General features: G+C 41.7%; 1 protein-coding gene and 1 long non-coding RNA gene across 2 annotated transcripts in view; one reads left to right on the forward strand and one right to left on the reverse strand.

Annotated features, from left to right (window-relative positions):
• The window catches only part of HPCAL1 (hippocalcin like 1), a 73,077-nt gene extending 62,696 nt beyond the window's left edge, over positions 1 to 10,381 (forward strand). Inside the window, exons 3-5 of the mRNA XM_083607478.1 lie at positions 3,127 to 3,529; positions 4,596 to 4,701; positions 9,254 to 10,381. Coding sequence (XP_083463604.1) covers positions 3,152 to 3,529; positions 4,596 to 4,701; positions 9,254 to 9,351 — 582 coding nt within the window. The 5' untranslated portion in view covers positions 3,127 to 3,151 and the 3' untranslated portion in view covers positions 9,352 to 10,381. The remainder of the gene's footprint in view (positions 1 to 3,126; positions 3,530 to 4,595; positions 4,702 to 9,253) is intronic.
• LOC310759800 lies at positions 983 to 24,691 on the reverse strand. Its single transcript, XR_014546502.1, has 4 exons — positions 24,439 to 24,691; positions 22,009 to 22,086; positions 5,528 to 5,650; positions 983 to 1,151 (listed from the first exon to the last, which is right to left on the reverse strand). It is a non-coding gene; the product is annotated as an uncharacterized lncRNA (long non-coding RNA).
• Positions 24,692 to 24,751: the final 60 nt, after the last annotated feature.

Below are 24,751 nucleotides of genomic sequence, written 5' to 3' on the forward strand. Positions count from 1 at the left end.
TGATTGTACATGTGTTCACTTGTGTACATGAATTCTTATATCTGAAGGAAGGTATCCTTTGTTGTTGCTTGAGGCTCAGGTGGCCACAGTGGCACGAAGTGCCTTCCATCAGCTTTGGCTAGTGTTCCAGCTGTGCCCCTATCTGGACAGGGACTGCTGTTGTTTATGCTCTGGTAACCTCTAGGTTAGATTACTGCAACGCGTTATACATAGAGCTGCCTCTGAAGATGGTTCAGAAACTTCAGCTGATTCAGAATTTGGTGGCCAGGTTGTTTTGAACCTATTCCCAGCCAGACTGCACTGGCTGCCATTATCTTATCATTAAAACATTCTACTTCACAGACAAACTAGCCCATTTGTACACATCACTTTTGAAATAAAGGGTTGCATTCAGATTGCAATGACTTATTATTGTTAATTATTTCTTCATGCAGGTAATGTTTCCCTAACATTCAGTTTGCATATTACCGTGGCTGCTTGCTAATGTATATGCAAACTTTATGTAATGTCTTTTTTCAAATCTCTGCTTGCATACACTGTAAATACAGCGGCTCTCGTGACATTGGGAAGAACAGTTGCTCTTAGCATCCTAAAGTATTTAGCTGCTTTGACAACTCATGACCAGAGTCCATACAGTCCATTCCATCATTGTTTCCAATTATTCCAGTGTGTGCATTAAAGCTCTCTTTATTTTCCCCTCTCCAAATGTAGCTCAAGAGTACTGCACTCAGTGCTACTCCAATCGATATTTATTGGGGTTTTTAAACAAATGATTCGTGTATGATTCGTTTTGCCAATCACAAATCCCCTTGATGTTGCTGAATGGACTGGATTTGGGAATGAGAGGAACATAGCAAATTTCACAGCTAAGAGAGAAAGAGGTGTTTGTATCTATTTGTAATCCTGTTTAATGAGAGCGGCCTTTTCCATTTGTAGATATGTATGACTCATGTTAACCCTTAGGGAAAAAAATTGTTCAGTGTAGCAAGCTACTAAAAGTTTATTTTGCACTCTCAGTCTGTTGTTATGCTTCAGATTGGTCCACTGCCATGAACACCCCCCAAAACCTGGAAGCAGGCAGAGTTTGGTTTCTCACAGATCCCTTTCAGAGAGGTTTTGATGCATGGTCTTCGCAAATTGACACTGTCATCCTGCAATGAATGATAGTACAGAGAGTTACTGTTTCCTTTTCAAACTGTAAAGAATGCTTAGTGGTCGCATTGAAGCAGGATGGATAGATCAGGTCCTGGGCTTATTATCCTGGCTTGTTAAATACATGTTAAATCAGGTTAATCACTCTGTATGCTCACAAATGAATTTTCCTCAAGAACTTCTGTGTAATGTGATAGTGAGTGTGAGAGAAGTGCTCCTCTAGAGTAATCCCATTAAACATAGGGGTGGCTGTTAGCCCAGGCCTCCCAGTGAATTTATCATATTTCCTTCTGTTCTTCCTGTATCCTGCTTATTTGTTTTGGAATTCTTCAATCAACTTTCAAAACATTTCTAAAATCTTTGGCCTTCCAGCTGTGTATGCTTGTTTAGCTAGAACAGAAGGTTGAGAGAAAAGAAAGCCCAACGTTCAATGTCTAAATTATACAATATTTTTATGATGGGAGGAAGAAACTTATATGCTAAAATGAGCACCACATTGACAGTATTGGTTGATACCTTTGGGTATTAGAAATTCCTGTAAAATACTGTATATTGCCACTTTGTTCATACACCTGAGGTGATAAAAGATGTACATGTAGATATGAAATTGGGCTTGAATATAATCATGACAAACATGGGAAATGATTTCAGAACAGATCTGATGAAGCTGCAGTAAGTATGTCTAGAAATATTGTCCTAAGAGTGTTAAAGGTAATAAGAATAATAGGTCTTCTTAGGAGGTGGCAAATGAAGTAGTAGCAGTAGGACTGCAGTCATCATGATTGGGTACACAAAGTGTTGGGAGAACAAAATTCTATGCTTGAGGAATAGTTTGTTATAATGGTTTTTGTAACTTGTTACACAAAGAATAAGTTTGTATGTCCAATTGTGCTCTTCTGTTTGTGAAAAGACTTTTGACCCATTGAAGCCTTCCACCAGTGGAGGTTGTGGGAGGGTGATTTTTGCTGATTTCCCCCTCCTTCATTTAGCCATGTGTTTCTCAAACTTGAATCTCCAGCTGTTTTTGGGCTAAAACTCTCATCATCCCTAACTAGCAGTACCAGTGGTCAGGTATAATGGGAGTTGTAGTCCAACAACAGCTGGAGAAATACTCATAGCCCTCCCCCCCAAAAAAAACCCTGCTCCAGAGAGCTTAGGAAACTTTCCAGAAAAGTGTGGGAGTGTGGAAAGTAGCAAAAAAGAACCTCACTAAATAAAAGTAGCAAAGTAGCAAAAAAAGAGCCGTCACTAAATCAAAAGAAGATTCTTTTATTTTTATGGAAGCAACTCACAGTGGAGGGGTGGTCTCAGAACTCTTTATGTTCAGTACAAGTAAAGGTAAAGGGACCCCTGACCATTAAGTCCAGACATGGACGACTCTGGGGTTGCAGCGCTCATCTCACTTTAAAGGATGAGGGAGCCAGCATCCGCAGACAGCTTCCGGGTCATGTGGCCAGCATGACTAAGCCGCTTCTGGCAAACCAGAGCAGCGCACGGAAATGCCGTACCTATTTATCTACTTGCACTTTGACATGCTTTTGAACTGCTAGGTTGGCAGGAGCTGGGACCAAGCAACAGAAACTCACCCCTTCATGGGGATTTGAACTGCCGACCTTCTTATTGGCAAGCCCTAGGCTCTGTGGTTTAGACCACAGCACCACCCGCAATCAAAATGGAAGAGAAAGAAACTATTGCATAGTGATCCACATTGTGCCACTGTGGAACATGAAGGAGATACAGACAGCAGAAATAAACTTGGGCAAAAGTGGAAAGGATGTTGGCTGTTTCTTCTGAATTTTTTTTTTCATCAAACGTGCCCTCTCTTTGCATGAAATAATCCATTTTCTCTTAAATTCAGTATATATGCATCACCCTTTTCTGCCACCCCATATGTTTAATATCTGTGTTTAAAACACAGTGTTTTGTATGTCACCAGGGGCTTTAAGAATGACCGGATTTTTGTTGTTGTTGCAGCTCTTAGGCATTAACCAAGAACAAAATGGGGAAACAGAACAGTAAACTGAGACCCGAAGTGCTCCAGGACCTCCGAGAGAACACAGAATTCACAGACCATGAACTGCAAGAGTGGTACAAAGGCTTCCTAAAAGATTGCCCAACTGGCCATTTGACTGTTGAAGAGTTCAAAAAGATATATGCTAACTTCTTTCCCTACGGCGATGCCTCAAAATTTGCAGAGCACGTGTTCCGCACTTTTGATACCAATGGCGATGGGACGATTGACTTTCGGGAATTTATAATCGCATTGAGTGTCACTTCGCGGGGGAAACTTGAGCAGAAGCTGAAATGGGCATTTAGCATGTATGACCTTGATGGCAATGGCTACATCAGCCGTGCAGAAATGCTTGAGATAGTGCAGGTAAGTAAATCGATACAGGAAGGGCACAGGAAGTTCACCCAGTACAGTATAATTCATTTACCGTATATACTCGAGTATAAGCCGACTTTTTCAGCACATTTTTTATGCTGAAAATGCCCCTCTCGGCTTATACTCGAGTGAGGCAGCGGGGGGACGAGCGGCCCAAAAGGAGCCCTTTCTTGCCGCTGGTCCCTCTGCTGTCGCCCGCCCCTCGCAAGGGCAGGCACAGGAAGCCGCGGTTGGAAGAAGGCGCTGCACTGTGCCTCTCCCAATCACAGCTCCTATGCCTGCTCTTACGAGAGGCAGAGGCGGTGGCAGACGGATGAGCAGCCCAAAAGGAGCCCTTTCGGGCTGCTTGTTCCTCCTCCGCTGCCTTTGCCGCTGTCAGCAGTGGAGGAGGAGGAACAAGCAGCCGGCTTCCTCCGCCACTGCCGCCACCACCAGGTTTGTGGTGTGGTGAACCGGCTTATACTCGAGTCAATAAGTTTTCCCAGTTTTTTGTTCTTAAATTAGATGCCTCGGCTTATACTCAAGTATCTTTTGTTAACAAACATACATACTACATATTTTAACACTTAAAGGTGTGCATAATCCTGATCAGTGTGCCACATGCCTGGAGCACATTCCAGATTAAATTCTTCTCATCTTGTACCAGACTACCAAACAGAAAATATTTAGGTACTTATTATATATTTTACAGACACAAATCTTAGACCCAGTTCCAAATGTGCAGCCCTCTGTATTCATGCATCATTCCTCCCAATGAGTAAACAAAACGCACACACAGTCTATCAAAATGATGGGCATTTTCTAGGAAAACATAAGGGCTGTATATTTGTTATGCCTAAAAATGTAAGTTGGCATATAAACAAGCAAATGCAGTATCTGGAGAATACATTATGTACATATCATAGTGAGTGTCCTGACTTTTTTTGCAACAGCATAAACAACGACCAACATGTTCTGCTTTTTGTTTATCACTTATTTCCCATAACTTGCAAAATAAGCTTCCACTACTTCCTTCAAGGATGCAAAACTGACTTCCTGTATTTTGCTGTTCCTGTAGGCAATCTACAAAATGGTGTCTTCGGTAATGAAAATGCCAGAGGATGAATCAACTCCAGAGAAACGAACAGACAAAATATTCAGACAGATGGACACAAACAATGATGGTATGTTTTTTGCAGCAAGTTACTATAACAAACAAAATTGGAACACTAGTGCGTGTATGCATGTGCTCATCACTCCTTAATCTCTAGGGTCTAGAGATCTACATGGCCACAATCTGTGACAAATACATTTAAAACAAACAACCCCCCCCTGAAAATCTTACATTTCCATTTTTTACAACCAAACCATGTTCTAGCCCTTTGGCTGAAGAAAAAGTAGTCTGCTGAAAGCAGCATTTGTGAGGAGTGACGCCTGGGCATGCATTTTTAACCCTTTCTCCTTGCCCTAACTTTTCTCCTCCAGGACCACAGTCCCTGCCAAGCAATGCTTTGCAACTGAAATAAATTTAGGGCATAAGTGCCAACGTAGCAGTTTGAAAGCACATCAAAGTGCAAGTAGATAAATAGGTACCGCTCTGGAGAGAAGGTAAACGGCGTTTCCGTGCGCTGCTCTGGTTTGCCAGAAGCGGCTTAGTCATGCTGGCCACGTGACCCGGAAGCTGTACGCCGGCTCCCTCGGCCAGTAAAGCAAGATGAGCGCCGCAACCCCAGAGTCAGCCACGACTGGACCTAATGGTCAGGGGTCCCTTTATCCTTTACCTTTAGTACTTTTAACCTCATTTGTACAGTTTATTCTCACTGCAGTATTTTGAGCATTTTAGCACATATATTTAGTTAGCTACTCTTTTGCATAACACAGCACTTGTACAGGTTAAAATATTGTGTCAAATCCATTTTACCCAGTGCAGCAAGTTAAAACTGTCAGTCTGCTGCATCATATGAAAAGGGTAACAATTCAGTTATAACTTCGAGTCAAACAATACATTACCCAGCAGATCCCAACTGCATCACCAAGTGTCTCTTTTTTTCACTTTAAAAAACTGCTGTGGTGGAGGACTCCAATTCTTATTAAGAAGTCGGACAGTCTTCTTCCAGGTGTTTTGTTAATGACCTGAAGAAAAGGGGGAAGGACCAAGATGTTATTTGACAGTTGCCACTTAGTTGGACTCTTACCCATCTATAAAGAAGTGAACTGAGATTTGATAGGACAGTGGGTGTGACTGCTCTGAGACCGTAGTTTGAGACCAGCCTAACTTTGGGAGAAATTTGGAGCCAGTATTTAATTACAGACAGTGGGATCTCAAAATATATCCCCAAATGGGGTTTCTCCATCCCATGACTCATATCCCAAACTGTGGAGCCATTCTCAAATACTGGTGGTGCCTTCAGGGAGATTGTGACCATCAAGAAAGACTTATCTGGGTATAAATCACCAGTGCAGCTCATAACATGAGCATGTGGCTAATACAGCAGTCGCTGAATTATAACCGTTGCAGCAGGACTTAAGAATAGCTAAGATTTTCATTCCATGAAATGTTACCTCTCTAATGGTATAAGAGAATGCATAAAAATATAGTAGTTATCAAAATAGGAAGTAATATTTATAAGGTAGGAAGAACATAAACCTAACTGTGATTAATGGGGGGGGGTTAAAATCCCACAAGGGTAGAAGTGTCCTAGCCTTGCAAAGATTTAACATCTCAGTTGATAACAATGGCATGAACAAAGCCCCTTTCATGCTAGGTATTACATGATTTCCAACATTAATAACCTCCCCTCTGGCAAAATAAATGTGATGGAAGTTATTCTCATAATAGGAACAATCAAAACTGGGATAAAAATTGCCTTACAATGGGTGTTTTTTTTTAACTTGGTGGTTTTTTTAAAAAAAACAACTAATATTAAAAATTGCCTCCAGAGGCACCAAATGCAAATGTACATTCAATGATTCAAAGTGAATTTTTAAAATAAAAGCTACCTATTAGTAAACACAGTGTTCAAACAGCTTTGGAAAAGGAAGAACCCTACCTTATGTAGACATTGTTAAGAAACAGTTATATTTCGAGAAGGGGTGAGAATATTAAACTGAGGTGCTCAAATATGAGACCACCCCTGCTCAAATCACTGTGAGCGGAATTAAAACCAGATAGGTTGTATCTCAAGCAGCCTCCCCAACTTTTCTGCTTCATCCCAATCCTCCCAGCTCCTACCCTGTTCCCCAACGACAAAAAAAACCCCAACTTCAATTGGAAGGGGAGAACACGGTAGCAATTATTGGAGGACTTCACCAAAATCAGGAGAGTAGTAATTATGCCTAGAATGTCATTTCTTTTCCCTGCTAGGAAATCATGGGAGGAATTACAGGCTCTATGATTTCCTGGCTGGCAGTTATGCTATACCTTTCATTTGCTGACTCCCCAGTTTTCACTGAAGTCCTCTGCTGGCTGGTACTCTTAGAAGAACATTTACCCTAGGAGAGGTGGGGTAACAGTTGTTGGATGTATTGTATTTGTACTCTTTGAATGCTCAGAGAGCTTCCTCAAGGTTTTACAAGCATTTCATTAACACTTCAGGCCCCAGTCCATTTTGGAGTAAGCACAGTGCATCTTTTTCTCTCTAGTAGCATCAAGTTGTGGGAGAAATTAATTGAAGGGCAAGTATAACAATTTTAAGTCAGAGATCCTGCTACTTTTAATTGTGATTTTCTGAAAGGCTATAAAAGAGAGAGAAATAGATGCATGTTTCCATTGTGTAACTTCTGTCCTGCTGTATCCCTGCGATTTCTAGGATGATTTGATCAAGCACAGATGGCCTCCACAGTATGTGATGTCTGTGGAGGTTATATCTGTGTTCAACCAAATCATCCTAGATAACTGTATCACTTCTAGGGCTGGGCGATATATCGTCCAAAACCAGTTTGAAGTTCACATCATGATAAGCCTCATAATATTTGACCTGGCAATATACAGTGGTGCCCCGCAAGACGAACGCCTCGCAAGACGAAAAACCCGCTAGGCGAAAGGGTTTTCCGTTTTGGAGGCGCTTCGCAAAACGAATTTCCCTATGGGCTTCCTTCGCAAGACGAAAGCCCATAGGGAAATCTCCAGGACAGCGGGGAAGCGCAGCGCGTCTTCCCCACTGTCCTCGGACCTCCTCCGAAGGCTGGCGGTGGGGCGGAGAGACCTCCTCCCGCCGCCAGCCTTCGGAAGGCTGTTCTGAAGACTTGCGGTGGGAGGAGGGTTTTCCTTCCCACCGCCAACATTCAGAATGCTGTTCTGAATGTTGGCGGTGGGGAGGAAAAACCCTCCTCCCACCGCAAGCCCCGGGAACAGAGGAGAAGCGCTGTGCGCCTTCCCCTCTGTTCCCGTACCTGTCCTGAAGGCTTGCGGTGGGGAGAAAAGCCCTTCTCCGCACCGCCAGCCTGGCAAGCGGTCTCCATAGGAACGCATTAATTGATTTTCAGTGCATTCCTATGGGAAACCGTGCTTCACAAGACGAAAAACTTGAAGAAGAAAAAACTTGCGGAACGAATTAATTTCGTCTTGCGAGGCACCACTGTATCGTGAACCACAATGCATGTGATGGTTAGGTGATACCTGGTTTTCCACATCGCACTATATCACCAGCTGAACATTGTAATCTACCATAATGTCTGAAATAAGGATGGAACTATGCAGAGGCGAACAAACTAATGTCCTGGCAACTGTTACTGCTTAGGGGTCTAAAACAGATAAATGACGATATTATCAATCACCACACAATTTCATCAGCAGGCAAGCCAAAATGCATCCAACAGGACTTTTGGTTTGGGGCTTGGCTACCAAATGGTGGTATTCAGGACAATCCAAAGTACGGCAATGAGTCATAGTGAATTCAAATAATCTGGGACTGCCAGCAAGGGTGTCACTTTCAGAGGTTGCCCTGTGTTTCTCATAATGTGTAGTTCTGCTCTAATTTGGAATTAATGTAAGCCATTTATTGAAGCACAAATATTTCCATTGATGCAGATAGCCAAGCATGTAAGTAAGCTAAACTAGAGTAGTTGGTTTTTATGTCTACTTAGTTACAAATAGATCAACATCACTGGTTTGTATGCCATAGTCCAAGAGCAAGGGAGGTGTTCTACATTTGTTTCAAAAACATATATGTCTGAGTGAGATTCAGCTGCTGTCTGGATTTATTCTGGTTCACACCTCTACAAGGTGTCAGTTCAAGGAAGCAGTGAATCACTACTGAGATTAAATATGCTTTTCATGTCAGTTCCATTAAAAATATCTGCATTTGTCTTGAGTGTTTGGGATATGCAAACGGATGTGAAAGTCTTATCTGGTTCACACTCTTGATTATTGTTCTATTGTCTACATCATATCAAGATTTCCTTACACAGCCCATCCCAAGAACAGCCTGCTAGGATCTTTGGAATAAGGATTATTAGGAGGACCTAGAAGTATTGTTAGTACCATCATTTGTGGTGCAAAGTTCACAATGCTATCTAAATGCACCCTGAACTGGGAAATGTTAGATCTGTCGTAATAATTGCCTGGCTCATCTTTTCAAGATTATATATTTCATCTTTAAACTCATTGGCAACTAATTAGGTATATTAAGAGCCAATAATTGAGAGGCTAAGTTTATTTTTGTAAGTTACTTTTGGCTGCCATTTATTGGCAGAGAAATGATTTGATTTTGTAACTTTCTCTTGTTTCCCTTCAAGGTAAACTATCTCTCGAAGAGTTTATTAAAGGTGCCAAGAGTGATCCCTCTATCGTGCGGTTGTTACAATGTGATCCAAGCAGTGCAAGTCAGTTCTAATTAAACTCTGGACAGTTTGCAAAGAAAATTACTGGCTTGTTCAAGCTTTACTCGTAAATGGATGCCTTCTCAACCATTCCTCAGTGGCTAGTGGATGAGATTCCACTGCCAGATTGTCTGTGTATCCAAGTGAAAAAGAGCCTCACTCCTCTCACCAACATTGATGCAAATTCCTCCTTCCACTATCCCGTCCTTTGTTTCTTCCCCTTATGATTCACTCTACACATCTAACATAATTGAAGGGTATGTTTACAATGGCAGATTAAAGAGGGGTTTATTGCACATCACTTGGTTAATATGAACAGATGACTTTCTAGTTAGCGCCTAAGAAAGAGGTGTCATGTGTTCCTTTTGACCAACACAAATGGCAGGCATTTTAATTTGCTTCCCAGAAAATGGATATAAAATGTGGAATAAATTGAGTAGAATTTTCTTAAAGAGCATGATACCAGTTTCCTGCTATGAGGAAAATTGCTTGCACTTACTTAATGGTCTTTCCATTCATATATATATATATATACATACATACTATAAATATATATATATATATATGGTGAAGTAATTTTTTTAATATTTAGGTCATATTTAATATATCAAGTAGAATCCATGCTTCGTTTCTTCTAGTTGTCTGTGATTATTCAAATCTTTTTTTTAAGTGATATTTATGCATAGCAAGGTTGCCATTAAGGCACTGCATGACTAGCTGTTTGTGGATAATAACACTGTTTAATTACCAATTGCAACACTTTGTTCATTTTTACTGTTGATTGTTCAAGCGTTTTACTGTGTTAATGAAATTTAAAAGGAATATTTTTCCTTCTGTGTTTATCAGTGAAGTGCCACTTTACTGTGGCTGCAGCGTTTTTAAAATGGCATTTGAGTGAAGTGAGGTGATTTGACACACACTTGCTATGGCCGTCCTACCTTGTTGCGGTCCATCTCTGTTAATAGTCTTGTGCATTCCAGTGTTATTTAATATCTGCCTAATGCCAAGAAATGTTAATTGAAATAAAGACTTGATTTTCTTGTCTCTCTGTGTCATACTTCAGTGTTTCAGGATTGTGCATGGCAGGGTTTATCTGAAAAGCAATAAAAGGGCCAGTTGTGAGGCTATCGTTCTCCCAGTTTAGGAAAAGTGTGGGGGATAGATAGCCATAGTGCTCAGCAGAGGCCTACATTTTAAAGCCACAATATTAAAAGACAAAAAAAGGCAGATTCGTTTTTGCCAAGGGATCACTAGATGGAAAAAACAAACTGACAATTGGTTCCGTATATGCTTCAAACTCAAAACAGATAGACTTCAATTCCTTATCTGAAGGGAAGCAATTCTAGGAGGCAACCTCAACTTAGATGGGAGAGGCATCTCCCTGAGAGACATCCACTACACATCCCCATGGGCAACATTCCTCTGAGAACCCTGCCCAAATAAAAAAACCCTATAGACTACTAAAAATGCTTTTAAAAATAGAAGACCTATATGATATATGAGATCAAAGAACCCACCCCATCATGGTTCTTTAGCCCCATACTGCCCACAAATCAAGTAACAAGAGAGAGCCTCAAAGACCCTCCAAAACAATGGTGTAGCTAACATAACAACCCCCCTCTGGGATGCAATGAAAGCAGTTGCCAGAGGAGCTTGTATAGGCATCCCTTAAAAAACAAACAAACCTCCTGAGTAATTAGCAAGCTAGAACAGGGTATCACGGCCCTCTCAACATGCTACAAACAAACAGGAGGAAAAAAAACCCAACCTCATAGAACAAAAAAGAAGGGAGATTTGACTCATTAGAAATTAATAAAACAATGATCAACATCCTATACTTGAAACAACCCTTTTACGAATATGGAGGGGGAAACTCCAGACTATTAGCAAACAGGTGCAGGGGGGCAAATCACTCCAAGCATGTATACATTACCATCCTTTTTGGTGATGCAATATAACATTCTCCTCCAATAAATAATAGCAGGTTTTGCTAGATTCTACTCTAACCTATATACCTCCCACAACCTGACCAAACAGGAAATGAAAAATTTCCTAACAGGACTGACCATCCTAACCATAACCGCAGAGAAACAAGAATTACTGAACAGTCCTAATACCACAGAGGAAATGGAGACGGTCCTCAAAAACCTAAAGCCACACAAATCCCCAGGCACAGATGGCTTTACAACAGAATTCTACAAGAAATTCAAAGAACTCCTGATGCTCTACATAAGTGTTCCCCAACCTTGGGCCTCCAGCTGTTTTTGGACTACAATTCCCATCATCCTTGACCACTGGTCTTGCTAGCGAGGGATGATGGGAGTTGTAGTCCAAAAACAGCTGGAGGCCCAAGGTTGGGGAACACTGCTCTACATGATCCGCATGTTTAACAACATCATAAAGGGGCCCCCATCCCTAAAACTTGCATGTCCTCCAAAACAGTCTCTATCCCAAAGCCATTCAAAGATAGTCTCAAAGTAGAATCATACTACCCAATCTCACTGATAAATCAAGACTATAAAATATTCACATCAATCCTGGCCAACCATTTAAAATACTTCCTACACAAACTTAATAACCCCAGACCAACCTGGCTTTGTCCCTAGTTGCAAATTAGGAAATTAGTGGATTTGCTTGAACACAGCAAAACAACCAAATCCCCACTGATGATCGTGTCCCTGGGCTTCCTTAAAGCCTTTGCTTGTTTGGAATGGAAATACCTATTGGAGGTATTAACCAATATGAAATTTGGCCCCAACTTACAAATCCCTAAACAATTTTACTCTAAAGCTTCAGCAAAAATCAGGATTAACAGAATGGACTCCAATACCATAGCAATCCAAAGAGGCACAAAACAGGAATGTCCACTATCTCCCTTTCTATTCATCCTAACCCTTGAACCCTTAGCATTCTGACTCTGAGCAGCCCCTGACATCAAGGGAGTGGGAATAAAAGACAAAACCTGATGGTCACAACACCAGACCCCATAAACACAGCAACCACCTTAACCAAAGAACTCAACATCTTCACAACATTGTTGGGCCTACAAATGAATTTCGCAAAATCTGAGGCTATGTGTTTCAACACCCTTCACCCACATATCCCAAAAGAATTCACCGACACCAGAAAGATAAACTGTGCTGCTCCTAATTCAATACCTTGGGGTACAAATAACCAGAAACCTCATCAAACTATACCAGGAAATCAACAAAGACTTAAATAAATGGAACAAAACCAACCTCTCAGACAAGATAGCCATGATCAAAATGATAATTTTCCCAAAAGTGACCTGCTTATAACAAACCCTTCCAGTTTGGATTCTCCCAACCCAACTCTAGGTGGCAGAAAAAACATTTATCTTCTCACACAAAAAGCTATGAATAAGCTCCCTTAGAAGGAGGATGGGGAATTCCCAGTATAGAACTATACTACATCGCCAGCTAAGTGCACCCATTCCTCCAAAACAAACTAAGGAAAATTCCTACAACATTAAACAGGTCCACACAGTCCATGGACGGAAAAAGTAGAGAAAATGTCCCCAAACCCATTCCCACTAATCCCCTCAGCCCACCACCCATTATTCCATCATGAAGCCTGAGCTTCCAAATAAAAACATGGCAAGCCAAAGGCTTACACCGCCTAACAGACTTCTACAAAAATGACAAACCCTTGCCGACACAAGAAATACAAGACAAACTAGGGGCATCTAAATATTCTGGCTGATACATCACCAACTATATGCCTTCTTAAATAATCCAGCAATAAAAGCAGCAGCCACCAGACCCCCAACCACCTTAGAAAAACCTCTGACACAACAGAGGGACATAGTAAGGGGTTAGCATCAACAATATACAAAATACTACTCCAAGACCCCACAAACCCAATGGTCTAAACTCTGGCCTAAACCAGTGTTTCAAGACAACAATGCACACACACACTATAAAGAACTCATGAGCCACCTACTCTCAGCTGCTAGAAGTGTCCTAACTAGACATTGGAGGGACCTGTCAAGAATGAACATAGACCACTGGTACCAAACTATATGGGAAACAGCCATACTAGAAAAGCTAACCAATCAATTGAAATTAGCACAGGGACAAGAGGATGCCTTCACCCTGGTGTGGCTTCCTTTTATTACATATACAACATATCCCAGCAATACAACAGCATAACTCCCCCGGCAGTATACAGATTGATATGGCTAATTTGACTCAACAACTCCCACCCCCTTACACACATAAACAAAATTCGCTGCAACCAACCAAATGCAACCAACCATGTTCTGGGCTCCCCAATTTCCCACAGAGCCAACAAAAAAAAAAAATAGAGAACCTATCCACGCGATGCTGACACGAAACTCTGTACATACATTATGCAAAAGATGGAAACAGCAATGACATTCTCAGCTGCTGTCAGACACATTTAGTGCAGACAACATTTAGTGCAGACAACTGGTTTGCCTATATAGCAGCTTCCATGTGCAGGCACAGACAGAAACTGCTCAGAAACGGCTCGTGCCAGTGAAATTCCCTGTCACAAAATGTGTCTAGAACAATGGGAGTTTCGAACGCTGTTTGCATTGTATTTGTTTATACTCTGTTGTAAGCTGTTTGGAGACCGTTTGAGCAAAAAGGGTACACATTTTTAAACAGGCACTAATGTCTAGTTGAAAAAATCTAACAACATGCCTCTGAGTTGCTGCAAATGTGCAAATAACAGCAAAGGGGTTAAAAGGAAAAACAAAGCTGCTAGTAATGCCAGTGAACTAGGAAGAACTAGGAAGACTTATTTGTTGTTTTGCCTCATCTCCCACACAGTGCAGTTGGAAATCCAAGAGATACAACCACTGAAGTTGTATGAACAAAACTCACCACAATAAAATCTCTGCATAAATCATTGCAATTTCCCACAGGCAGAAGAGATGAAAGATTTTGTAGGTAACTTCGTAGTACTCTCCTCCATACTTCATATTCCAAGGTCAACCTATTCTCTCCATTCTTGGGAGTGATGCTGAGGGCAGGAATCAGCTAGATAGTCCTGCTAGTGGAAGCCCACACAAAGACTTATGCTGGGGCAATGGGACTTCCCATTCGGTACCCGACCCCAATTTCCTCAGGGGGTAGGGAGACTTCCCAGAACAGGGGGAAGAGAAGGGCTCGTTCCATCTGGCAAGCTGAAAACTTGTGCAGATGGAACAATTGACATAGTGCTCCCTGTGCAAATATTGGCATTGAACAGGAGGACCACCTGCAGGCAAATGTTTTTGGTTGATATAAAAGCTATTGTTCATAAGAAAAGATGTCGGAAATACATGGGAGATGCAGCATACTGTATATTGAGATGAAACTGCTCACTTGGCTGTACTCTGAGTGATAGACATAATTGGATAAATGGCTCGGCCAGGAAGCATAAATAGGCCATGGTCCCAACATTATATACCATAGAAAACTAATGAGATGTGTGGACATACAGTTTGTTCAGGGTTAGGGTTTTTCACTAGGACTATTCTTACTAGCGTCGCACCAGGCGTTTATCAAATTGTGGGCTATCCATTCCAGCACAGGGTCCTGTTCTAGCTAGCAGGACCAGTGGTCAGGGATGATGGGAACTGCAGTCCAAAAACAGGTGGAGACCCAATTTTGAGAAATGCTGCTTTAGCCTGCTGTGGGCTATGTAGGAAAGTAAGCTTGTTTTAGGAAAATGGTGGGCACCACTGAATAAACTACTACAAATCAGGTCTTTAGAGTCTGATTTACTCATTCATGTCCAGATGGCTGCAGTATTGTGTGATGTGTGTGTGTTTGTGTGTGAAAGAAAGAATGAATGAATCAGCCATCTTAGAACAAAAGCAACAGAAAGAATCTTCATTTTGCCGCAAGTACAATGTTTTACAACTGAGCTGGGCCACACATTCATCATCCCTGAGTCACCAAGTATGAACCAGCCTACAGTCATAGATAAACAGATAATATTGCCATATAACGGCCCAGAAGGCACAGCGTGTTTGGGAACAACCAGAACATACTAAGTAATTAGGACTGTCTGCCCAAATAGAAGGCTCACCCATAAGTGCCCTGGTACTTTTCAGCATATAGGGTCTTGATTACAGAAGCTTTGCCAGTTAAAATAGCAAAAGCTTGTAGCTTCCTCTGGCCGCATCCAACAAAGTCAGCCCACAGCCTGATGCTATATTTTTTATGCATTTGCATCAGCATTTAATCACTTGCTGTGCCACTTTCTAGAACCGATCCTAGAGGTAGGCTGTGCTCCCAACTCCTATCCTGCAGAGTCTGTCCAGTAAGATACCATGGTCAACCATATCTAAATCTTCAGAGAGAACTAGGAAAATCAATAGAGTCACAGTCTTTCTTCCACATAAGGTCCTCAGTTAGGACCTGTTTCTGTCACAAACCCAAGCCTGAAACCAGAATGGAATGAGACTAGATAATCCATTTCCTCCAAGAAACCAAGCTTTATGAGGAATGATTGAAGGAGCTTGGTATGTTTAGCCTGGAAAAGAGGAGACTGAGCGGAGATATGATAGCCATCTTCACATATCTCAAGGGCTGTCCTATGGAAGAGGGAATAAATTTGTTTTCCCCTGCTCTGGAGGGTAGGACTCAAAGTTACAAGAAATGAGATTCCAACAAAACAGCAGGAAAGGCTTTCTAACAGTAAGAGCTGTTTGACAATGGAATGGTCTCTTTTGGGAGGCTGTGGAATCTCTTTCCTTGGAGGTTTTAAGCAGAGGTTGGATGGCCATCTGTCAAGGATGCTTTAGTTGAGATTCCTGCATTGCAGGGGGCTGTAGAAGATGACCCTTGGGGTCCCTTCCAACTCTACGAACCTATGATTCTAAGGGGTTATTTGCAACTTAGTGGTAGTTGTCATGCACCTCTGGATCCACAGTCTCTTTAAAGGCTGCAGACTTTGGGCACCGCCCCATGACATAAGGAGAGTCAACCCCGTACCCTCTGCAACATCAACTAGTGTCAAATTATAGCCAATATTGTGAAATCCATTAAATTAAATTAAGTGCATATCATACAAAATCTACCAATGCTAACATTGCAAATAGGCCTATAAAAGTTACCGGCTTACTAAAATGTTATCTAGTTTTACTGCCAATGCCGTAAATTATAATCATATATGAACTGTGATGCTTTGGTCAGAGGTAGATTTAGGGCAGCACAACAGGGTCCCAAGCCAAGGGACACGCTGCAGGGCATCACAACTATGACATAGTGCACATGCAGAACAGAAGGTGAGAGGCAGGGGGCCCTGAATTTTGGCCTTGCACAGGGTGCCGCTAAAATTTGAAATGCACCTGCATTGGTGGCCTTACATCTCTTTAATTAACAAAATCTTCCAAGCTCAGCAATACTTATTTGCCATAGACCACCAGGCAAGTTTCTCCCTGCAGATCTGTCCTATGCAATGCTGCATGGTTCACTAATAGAATATTTGTTTTGTACATGATATTACTAAGAATAAGATGACTGGTTGAGGTAGCCAAGTCCAGGAGCCCAAAATAGTGTGACCATTAACACATCACCCAAAAAAGGGAAACACAATACAAAAAGGGGGGGCAAAGGTGGATTCAGATTTGCATATGCTGATGTTTGTGCATAGCAGCAAATTGAAGGAGAAATACTCTAATTAAAACAGAAATATAATTCACTGCATACTGGGCAAGATAGTGATCAGCTGATCTGTAAATCTACTCGGTCTGGTGTTTAGGTGCTAACTGTTGATGTGCAACTTCTAGGCCCCTATTCCTCACTGTTTTTATAGTTCCTTATCTTTAAGACTTGGCCTGGACAGCTCTTCAAGCAGAGGAGCTTTTCAAATAGAGAAGTATCCCCTTTAAAGTAGGACACAAGGACAACTTGACCATTGTAGTCCATGCATCAATAACCTCAACTGGATTACTGCAATGTGTTCTTTGTTGGGCTGTCCTTGGGTCTGGTCCAGAGCTTTAGCTAGTGCAGAATACTGCAACTAGACCGGTGATGGCAACAGATTGCCTCCAACACATTACAGCAGTGTTAAAAGACCTTCCCATCTGCTACCAGACTAGGTTTTTGTACTAGTCCAGAATATCTTAAGCCCTGAATACCTTAAGGAACACCTTACTCATATGTCCCAGATCAATCCCTGAAATTATCAGGGAGAGGACTGTGAGTGGTCCCTCAAGACCAGAAACACAAGTGCCTTCAGTGCAGTGGGTGCAACTCTATGGAATTTATGGGTCAACGATGCAAAAAGCTCCATGAATGATTCAGCACAGGAGCCCTGTGTGTGTTCATCTGTGCCCAAATGCCTGGATACTATGGATTTTAAAATATTCATTGTCCGCATCTATAAAATACACAATGCATAATGTATCATTTAGATGGTTTTTTCCTGAACTCTTCCAACCAAAAGCTCATTCAGTAGCCACCTTTGCTCATCATGCTACAACAGGTCTTCTGCGGGGCAACATTTGAGGCCAGATACAAGTGAAAAGGACACATATAATCCTGGCTCCATTATAGGTCTGGGAATGGAGAGATTTACATGTTCTAAGAACACAGAAGACACTTGCTCTCAGACCAAAGGTCCTTCTAGTCCGTAACAAATTGTGGTAACCAGAGTGCTATTCAACCTGAAACACACATCTTAACGTAGTGCCAGCTAGCATCCTTTTATAAGAGTAAGATATATATTATCTGGTTGAAATGCATATATTTAAATACTCTTGTTCCAGGTACCCTAGCCAAATTGTCCAGAATATATACTTAGTTCCTTGCTATGTAGCAGTATAGTGTCATTATACATGGTTAAATAATGAATGCTTTTTGCTCCAGTGCTGATTGCATTTCACTGGTCAGTGGGCTGTATAGTGCTTGCTCAGAGTTTTACGTTTACTCGTGGCCTGTGTATGCACGCACACATGTACGCCATTTCTAGCCCTGCCAGGCAATTCAAACATTGCAACTGGGTCTCTACTCTTCTTGTTGTTCTTTCACTTTAGTAAACCACTAACTTTAACCACCTCTTCACAGTGCCTTCAGTAAGAAGTGACTTTTTTTTGTTTTTTTGCAAATGTGAACATATAGCACATAGTCTTCATTGTATTGTACCACTCTTTGCTTACCTGGTGGCCTTCAGCTCTTTTGTACTACAGCTCCCATCAGCTCCAGCTGTGTAGGCTGTGGCTGATGAGAGTTGTAGTCCAAACCACCAGGTTGTCAAAGGCAGTGCTAAACCATTCAGAGCACAGGTGGGAGGTCCTATGATTGAATGCTCACTCCTGTAAAAACGTTTTTATATATGATGTGTTTAACCCCATCTCAAAAATTCCAGGGAGTAAAATGCTGGCCTTCTTTTTGACATACTAAATAGGAACACCTTGATGTACCCATGAAAAATTCTTTTTCCTGCTTCATATGTATGGAGTTGGGACAGGGGTGGCGCTGTGGGTTAAACCACAGAGCCTAGGACTTGCCGATCAGAAGGTCGGCGGTTCAAATCCCCACAACAGGGTGAGCTCCTGTTGCTCGGTCCCTGCTCCTGCCAACCTAGCAGTTCGAAAGCATGTCAAAGTACAAGTATATAAATAGGTACCGCTCCGGCAGGAAGGTAAACGGCGTTTCCGTGTGCTGCTCTGGTTCACCAGAAGTGGCTTAGTTATGCTGGCTACATGACCCGGAAGCTGTACGCCGGCTCCCTCGGCCAATAAAGCGAGATGAGCGCCGCAAGCCCAGAGTCAGTCGCGACTGGACCTAATGGTCAGGGGTACCTTTACCTTTATATGTGTGGAGTTAGTGAGGCAGACGGAAAGGCCCCACAAAAGAACAGACTTTTCTGCCTGGCTCAGCGTGTACCTGGACAGATTAGCAAGATTGTTAGTACATCAAGAAAGGGCAAGAAAGAGGTTTAGGGATATGAGACGCTTCAGTTTGAACCTTCTAATACTGGGATAACCAATAGGGTGCTTTCCAGATGTTCTTATTTTCATCACCCATAGCCAGTATGGCCAATCATCAGGTATGACAACATCTGGAGGGGACCACAATAAAAACGTAACACATAAAAAAAGTAAGATGTCTGAATATTATCCATTAGCTCTGATGCAGAGCTATGGAACGTGCACTCCAGTATTTTGCTTAGGACAAAGCTAAGGCTTCCGTGTGAGATTGTGGAACAATGGAGCACACAACTTACGGTACCTTCTGCATTTTTTATATGCAACCACCACCACCCCTCAAAAAACCCCCCAGCAAACAGCTTTCACCTTTACCAAACACAGGATGGTATATGCATTGCATATTAATGAGATCATTGCATCACGTGTGTTTCTGCATGAATGCAATTTTCTTTCTTTCTCACAGAATCACACTTTTACAGATGGATGGAACGGTCTCCAGACAAGCAGTTGGCAAACAACATATGAATCACTTGAAATGTTTAATGAATATACTTTCGATGCCTTAGGTTTAGGCTGGAATCTTAAAAGATTTAGAGCCTAATTGTCATCTCCCATGCGTGCACTTTATGCTACTGTTTACTACAGGGTTGGCTGACATGGAACAATTGTTCCGAAGGTCTTATCTTACTACAGTAGGGATTATATAGCTATATATGAAATTTCATGCATATCAGTTAATATCTTGACCCTCCTCCACAAAAATAGCTGTTTACTTTGCCGTTTTCCTATGTCGTGAAGACTGAAATTTCAATTCAGTGGAGCAGGGTCAAGATATTAACTGATATGCATGAAATTTCAGATATAGCCATATAATCCCTAGTTTAGTAAGATAAGACTTTTGGAGCAGGCAAAAAGTTTTTAATGAACCACCCTACTGCCCTACCTGGGTCCTGGAAAGTTGGCCTATGTGAAGAAAATGAGACTAGGCCGAGTAGATTAGGCCTTGCCTTGCCTTGCCTTCGCCCCACCTTCTGCACGCAGCCGATTTTTCTTGATTTTACTGCTGTGGCATTTTTGTTTGTTTGTTTTGGTAAACCACTTTGCAGGTTTTTTAAAAAATAAATTTTATTAAATAAATAAACAATAAATATAAATAAAATAACACAAGCCAAAACACAATCCATCCTGCAGATTTAAGTATCTGTCCATAGTCGCCTACTTATTATCTGAGGCCCCGAATCCACATTCCTTTGTAAGAAAATATGAAATAACGTAAAACCATTTTTGCAGGCAAAAAAATAAAAATAAAAATCAATGTGTGGGGAGGGGGGTGACAAGAAATTTTCTGCACCAGGTACCACCTGACCTTCCTACGCCTCTGACTACAACTCACCTCATTATTGGACATGCTGCCTGGGACTGATGTGAGCAGCATCTGGAGGGCACCACATGGGCTGCCCCTGGTTTACTACATCACATTCAGTGAACTGGACCTTCCATTTGAAACAGCAGCTTCCAATGAACTCTAGTAGGAGCTGGTGCTCTTACCCAGGACTGAAAGGATTTCTGCTTTAATATTAGGATTCAGCTGTGCATCTAGAAATCCTACTGTGGACTCCACATTGATTCTACAGATTATCTGGGGATTTGGATAATCTTGCATTGTTTTCTAAAAGTCCGACACACACGGACACACGGCTGCTATGAACAGGCATGCTGGTGCCCTAAGGATGAGAGCCAATACATTTTGTTCTTCCTCCCTCTATGCAGCTCTGAGTTATGAGAGTTCAAGGTGTCCTCTGAATCTACCCCCTGCATTCTGACATGCTGAAGTGTAAGGGACATTTTATAAGACAGTCTTGTTTTGTGTTTGCTTTAGGTCTGAAAGGCCAGCTGGAAAGTAGCATTTTACAGTCTTGTTTCTCACAGAGGTTTAGGGAGCAGCTATAGTTCACTGGTAGGGTGCTTTATATGCCAGAGATCACAGGTTCAATCCCAATCATCTCTAGGGTGGGCTGGGAAAGGCTTTTGCCTAAAATAAAGGAAAGCTACTGCTATTCAGTTCAGACAATACTGAACTAGATAGACCAGTGGTCTGACTTCGTATTGGACAGATTCCTAGGCTTCTGAACATTTTATTTGTTTGGAATCAGAGTATTTTCCCATTCTGGTTTGTAGAGGTGATGAGCCAAGATAGAAATTCAGATAATACTACACATCTCTTTCAGTGGGTCAGCTTTCACTGATGTAACGCTAGTTCAATTTATATGCCATTACAGATGCAGAAAATTGGTCCCTTGAAAGGTGTCACCTTAGCTATTTTATCTCTTCGCAGTTTTCTGGGACTAACCTGGCAACAGTTTTTTGTATACAGTTACTTTGCTTATTGAATAGTGGACCAGAAACCAGTGCAGCTCCCTGACCTGAGAACAGGTGAGACATGCCCTGTACACTTGCTACTGTGTTTTGCACAAATTGTAGTTAATAAAAGGTCCTTAGCAACAGTCCTAAGTACAGCATGTTGTCCCAAGTGCAACACATTTTAATAATCTGAACAAGATTTACCACGGCATAGATAACTGGGACTAGGCTATCTCTATCTAAAAGGACCTGTTCTATGCAGATCTCTGAAAGATATTTTATGCTGCAGAAAAACCCACGAGTTTCTGTAGATAAGGCTGAAGTTAACAGGTGGTGTGCAAAGTCATCCAAAAACAGGTTGAATACTAGATGAACTACCAACCCACAGAACCTCTACCTTATCTGGTGTGGATTGAGCTTCTGTTTTCTGGTCTTCATGCTGATCACAGACAATTCAGAATTTCCACAGCTTCATCTGTATTTAATGAAAAAGAGAAAAAGAAGCAGGTGTCATTAGCATACTGATAATACCTCACAATGAAACTTCCAACATAGAGCCAATGTTGCCATTCCACTTACACAACAGACTTTACTTCCTCCTCTTCCTCCTCCTCCTCCTTTGTAGCCCCATCCCCTCAAAATCACTGGAAAGTGTAGGATAACACTTGTCCTCCAGCCCTGAAGGAGCTGCTCCAGAGGAAGAACTGTGAGGGGAGAGAGACTTTCTGCTGCTCATCAGGCAATGGCTTTTTCCACCTGCCTTGCCACACCCTCCAGGCCTAGGAACCTTTCTCATACCATTACTTTGAGAACAGCAGAAACAGCTGGGAAGAGAGGAGTTCAGGGACATAAAAAATAATAATTTTGTAAGTTGTATGCCCTTGTTTCTCAATTTGATCCATTTACATGGTTTTGTATGTTTTGTTATTTTATGCACTGTGACTTGCTGTTATTTTTATTGATTATAGTTTAGTAATTCTTTATTGTCACTGAAAAGTGTAAACTGTTTAATAATTTGCAGATATTTAATTTTACTGTTTATTATTATAGTCTAATGGATTATTGAATGTTGCTTTATTTGATATAAATTTAAAACTATGCCCTTTTAAAATGTGTTTTTGTGGGGGGCGGCTATTGTGACTTTTTTGTAATGGATCAGATTGTTATTACGTGTGTTAACTTTGCTGTCTTGTTTCTTCAGCTTATAAACCACCTTAAACATAGTAATGTAGAAAGGCGGTATACAAATTAAAAGTGAAATGAAATGAAATGTCAGTTTATCTCCCTGCAAACCAATCAGAATGAATGCTCAATAAACAGGTTTTCTGGAGGCATCATTATTGATTTACATCCTGAAAGGATAAAATGGGAGAAAATACAAAGTGGCACTTTAATGACAACAGTGTCATGTAGATGCTACAAAAAAAATTGTATGTGTAAGATAAAGCCATCTGACTTTGCAGGGAGTTGGATTAGATGAGCCACAGGTAAAAGACCCCTGGACAGTTAAGTCCAGTCAAAGGCAACTATAGGGTTGCAACGCTCATCTCACTTTTCAGGCCGAGAGAGCCAGCGTTTGTCCACAGACAGGTTTCCAGGTCATGTGGCCAGCATGACTAAACTGCTTCTGGTGCAACAGAACACCATGACGGAAGGCAGAGCACATGGAAACACCATTAACCTTCCTGCCACAGGGTACCTATTTATCTACTCAAACTGGCATGCTTTCGAACTGTTAGGTTGGCAGGAGCTGGGACCGAGCAACGGGAGCTCACCCTGTAGTGGGGGTTTGAACCACCGACCGTCTGATCGGTAAGCCCAAGAGGCCCAGTGGTTTAGACCACAGCACCACCTGCATCCCATAGTGTCCCATCCAACCCTACAATTCTATGATAAAAACACTCATCTGGAATCACCGAAAACTGAACTTCTTCAGCTATGTTAAAGCTCTTGCCTTCTCATCTCCCATCATTGGTGAGCTTATCTGGCTCAAGATATGAACCGTGGGAAAACATGTTTGTGATTCCAAAAATGTAGCCCATAGCTAAGCAAGGAGCAGACAGAAATAAGTACTGCATGTAGCACTGCTGCCACCTACTGGCAAATGACATCAAAACTGCATAAAATAAAGTTGTTTTATTTTAAATTCAAGGGTTCTCAATATTTTCCTGCCCTGACCAATTTTGTATGTTAAGTCTACTCTTCCTGGTGTTCACCCTCAGCCCCAGATGTAACTCCTACACTTTTGAGTGTATCTAAAGTTTCTGGCCATGTAATAAAACCAACACAGATGAAATTAAGGATTTAATGTTGGAGCCTGATATGGTTTATGGTTTTGTTTCTGAAATGTATACCCAGTCTTTAAATGGCTAATTACCATTCCTAGGAAAGTTTGGCAAAAAGAAAAAGAAAAGGTTATAAATACAAATATTACAAAACAGCTAACGCAACAACAAAACAATTGCTGAGGATAACAATTGCTCCACTCCCCCCTCCCCCACTTTAGCACTCCAGTATCCTTTCTCAATTTTTCCGTTAGTGTGCTCCCGCCATCTCTCCTCCACTGGCTTTATTGCACCCTTCCTCTCAGGCGCCTACTTTATTATTATTATTAATGGGATTTATATACCGCCCTATACCCAGAGCTCTCAGGAAGGTTCACAGAAACCTTCCTCTGTCCCCTTTCCACTGCCCCATCTTCCCCTTCCTTTCCTACGTCCTCCTCCCTCCATCTTCCCACCTTTCCTAGTCTCCCCTGTCTCAGCCTGCACTTCTTTCCCTCAGGCCCTTGTTTATTTTATTTATTCATTTAATTTGTTTGCCTCACTCGCTTTTCTTTATCCCCATTGAGCTTTAACTACGGTCCATCCCAGTTTTCATACATAGTGGTATTTGTGAAGAAACCCTGTTTAGCTGAAACGGTTAATGGGCGTTGCCACGTACTCTGTCATTTGTATTGTCATGTGTTTGATGGGGAAAGCCGAGTAAAATTCGGTTTAACTGCCGCTGAGGAACCTCAACTGACAACTGAGGCGGCGTTGGAGATAGAACTCTCCGTATGCAAAAGGACAGAAGGCAAGACATATTCTGGTTGGTTAACGGCGGGTTTAGAATTTTCAGTTCGGCAGCGTGATTGGCTG

This window comes from Podarcis filfolensis (genome assembly GCF_964270895.1).
Source record: "Podarcis filfolensis genome assembly, chromosome: 3".
NCBI classification, from domain to species: domain Eukaryota; kingdom Metazoa; phylum Chordata; class Lepidosauria; order Squamata; family Lacertidae; genus Podarcis; species Podarcis filfolensis.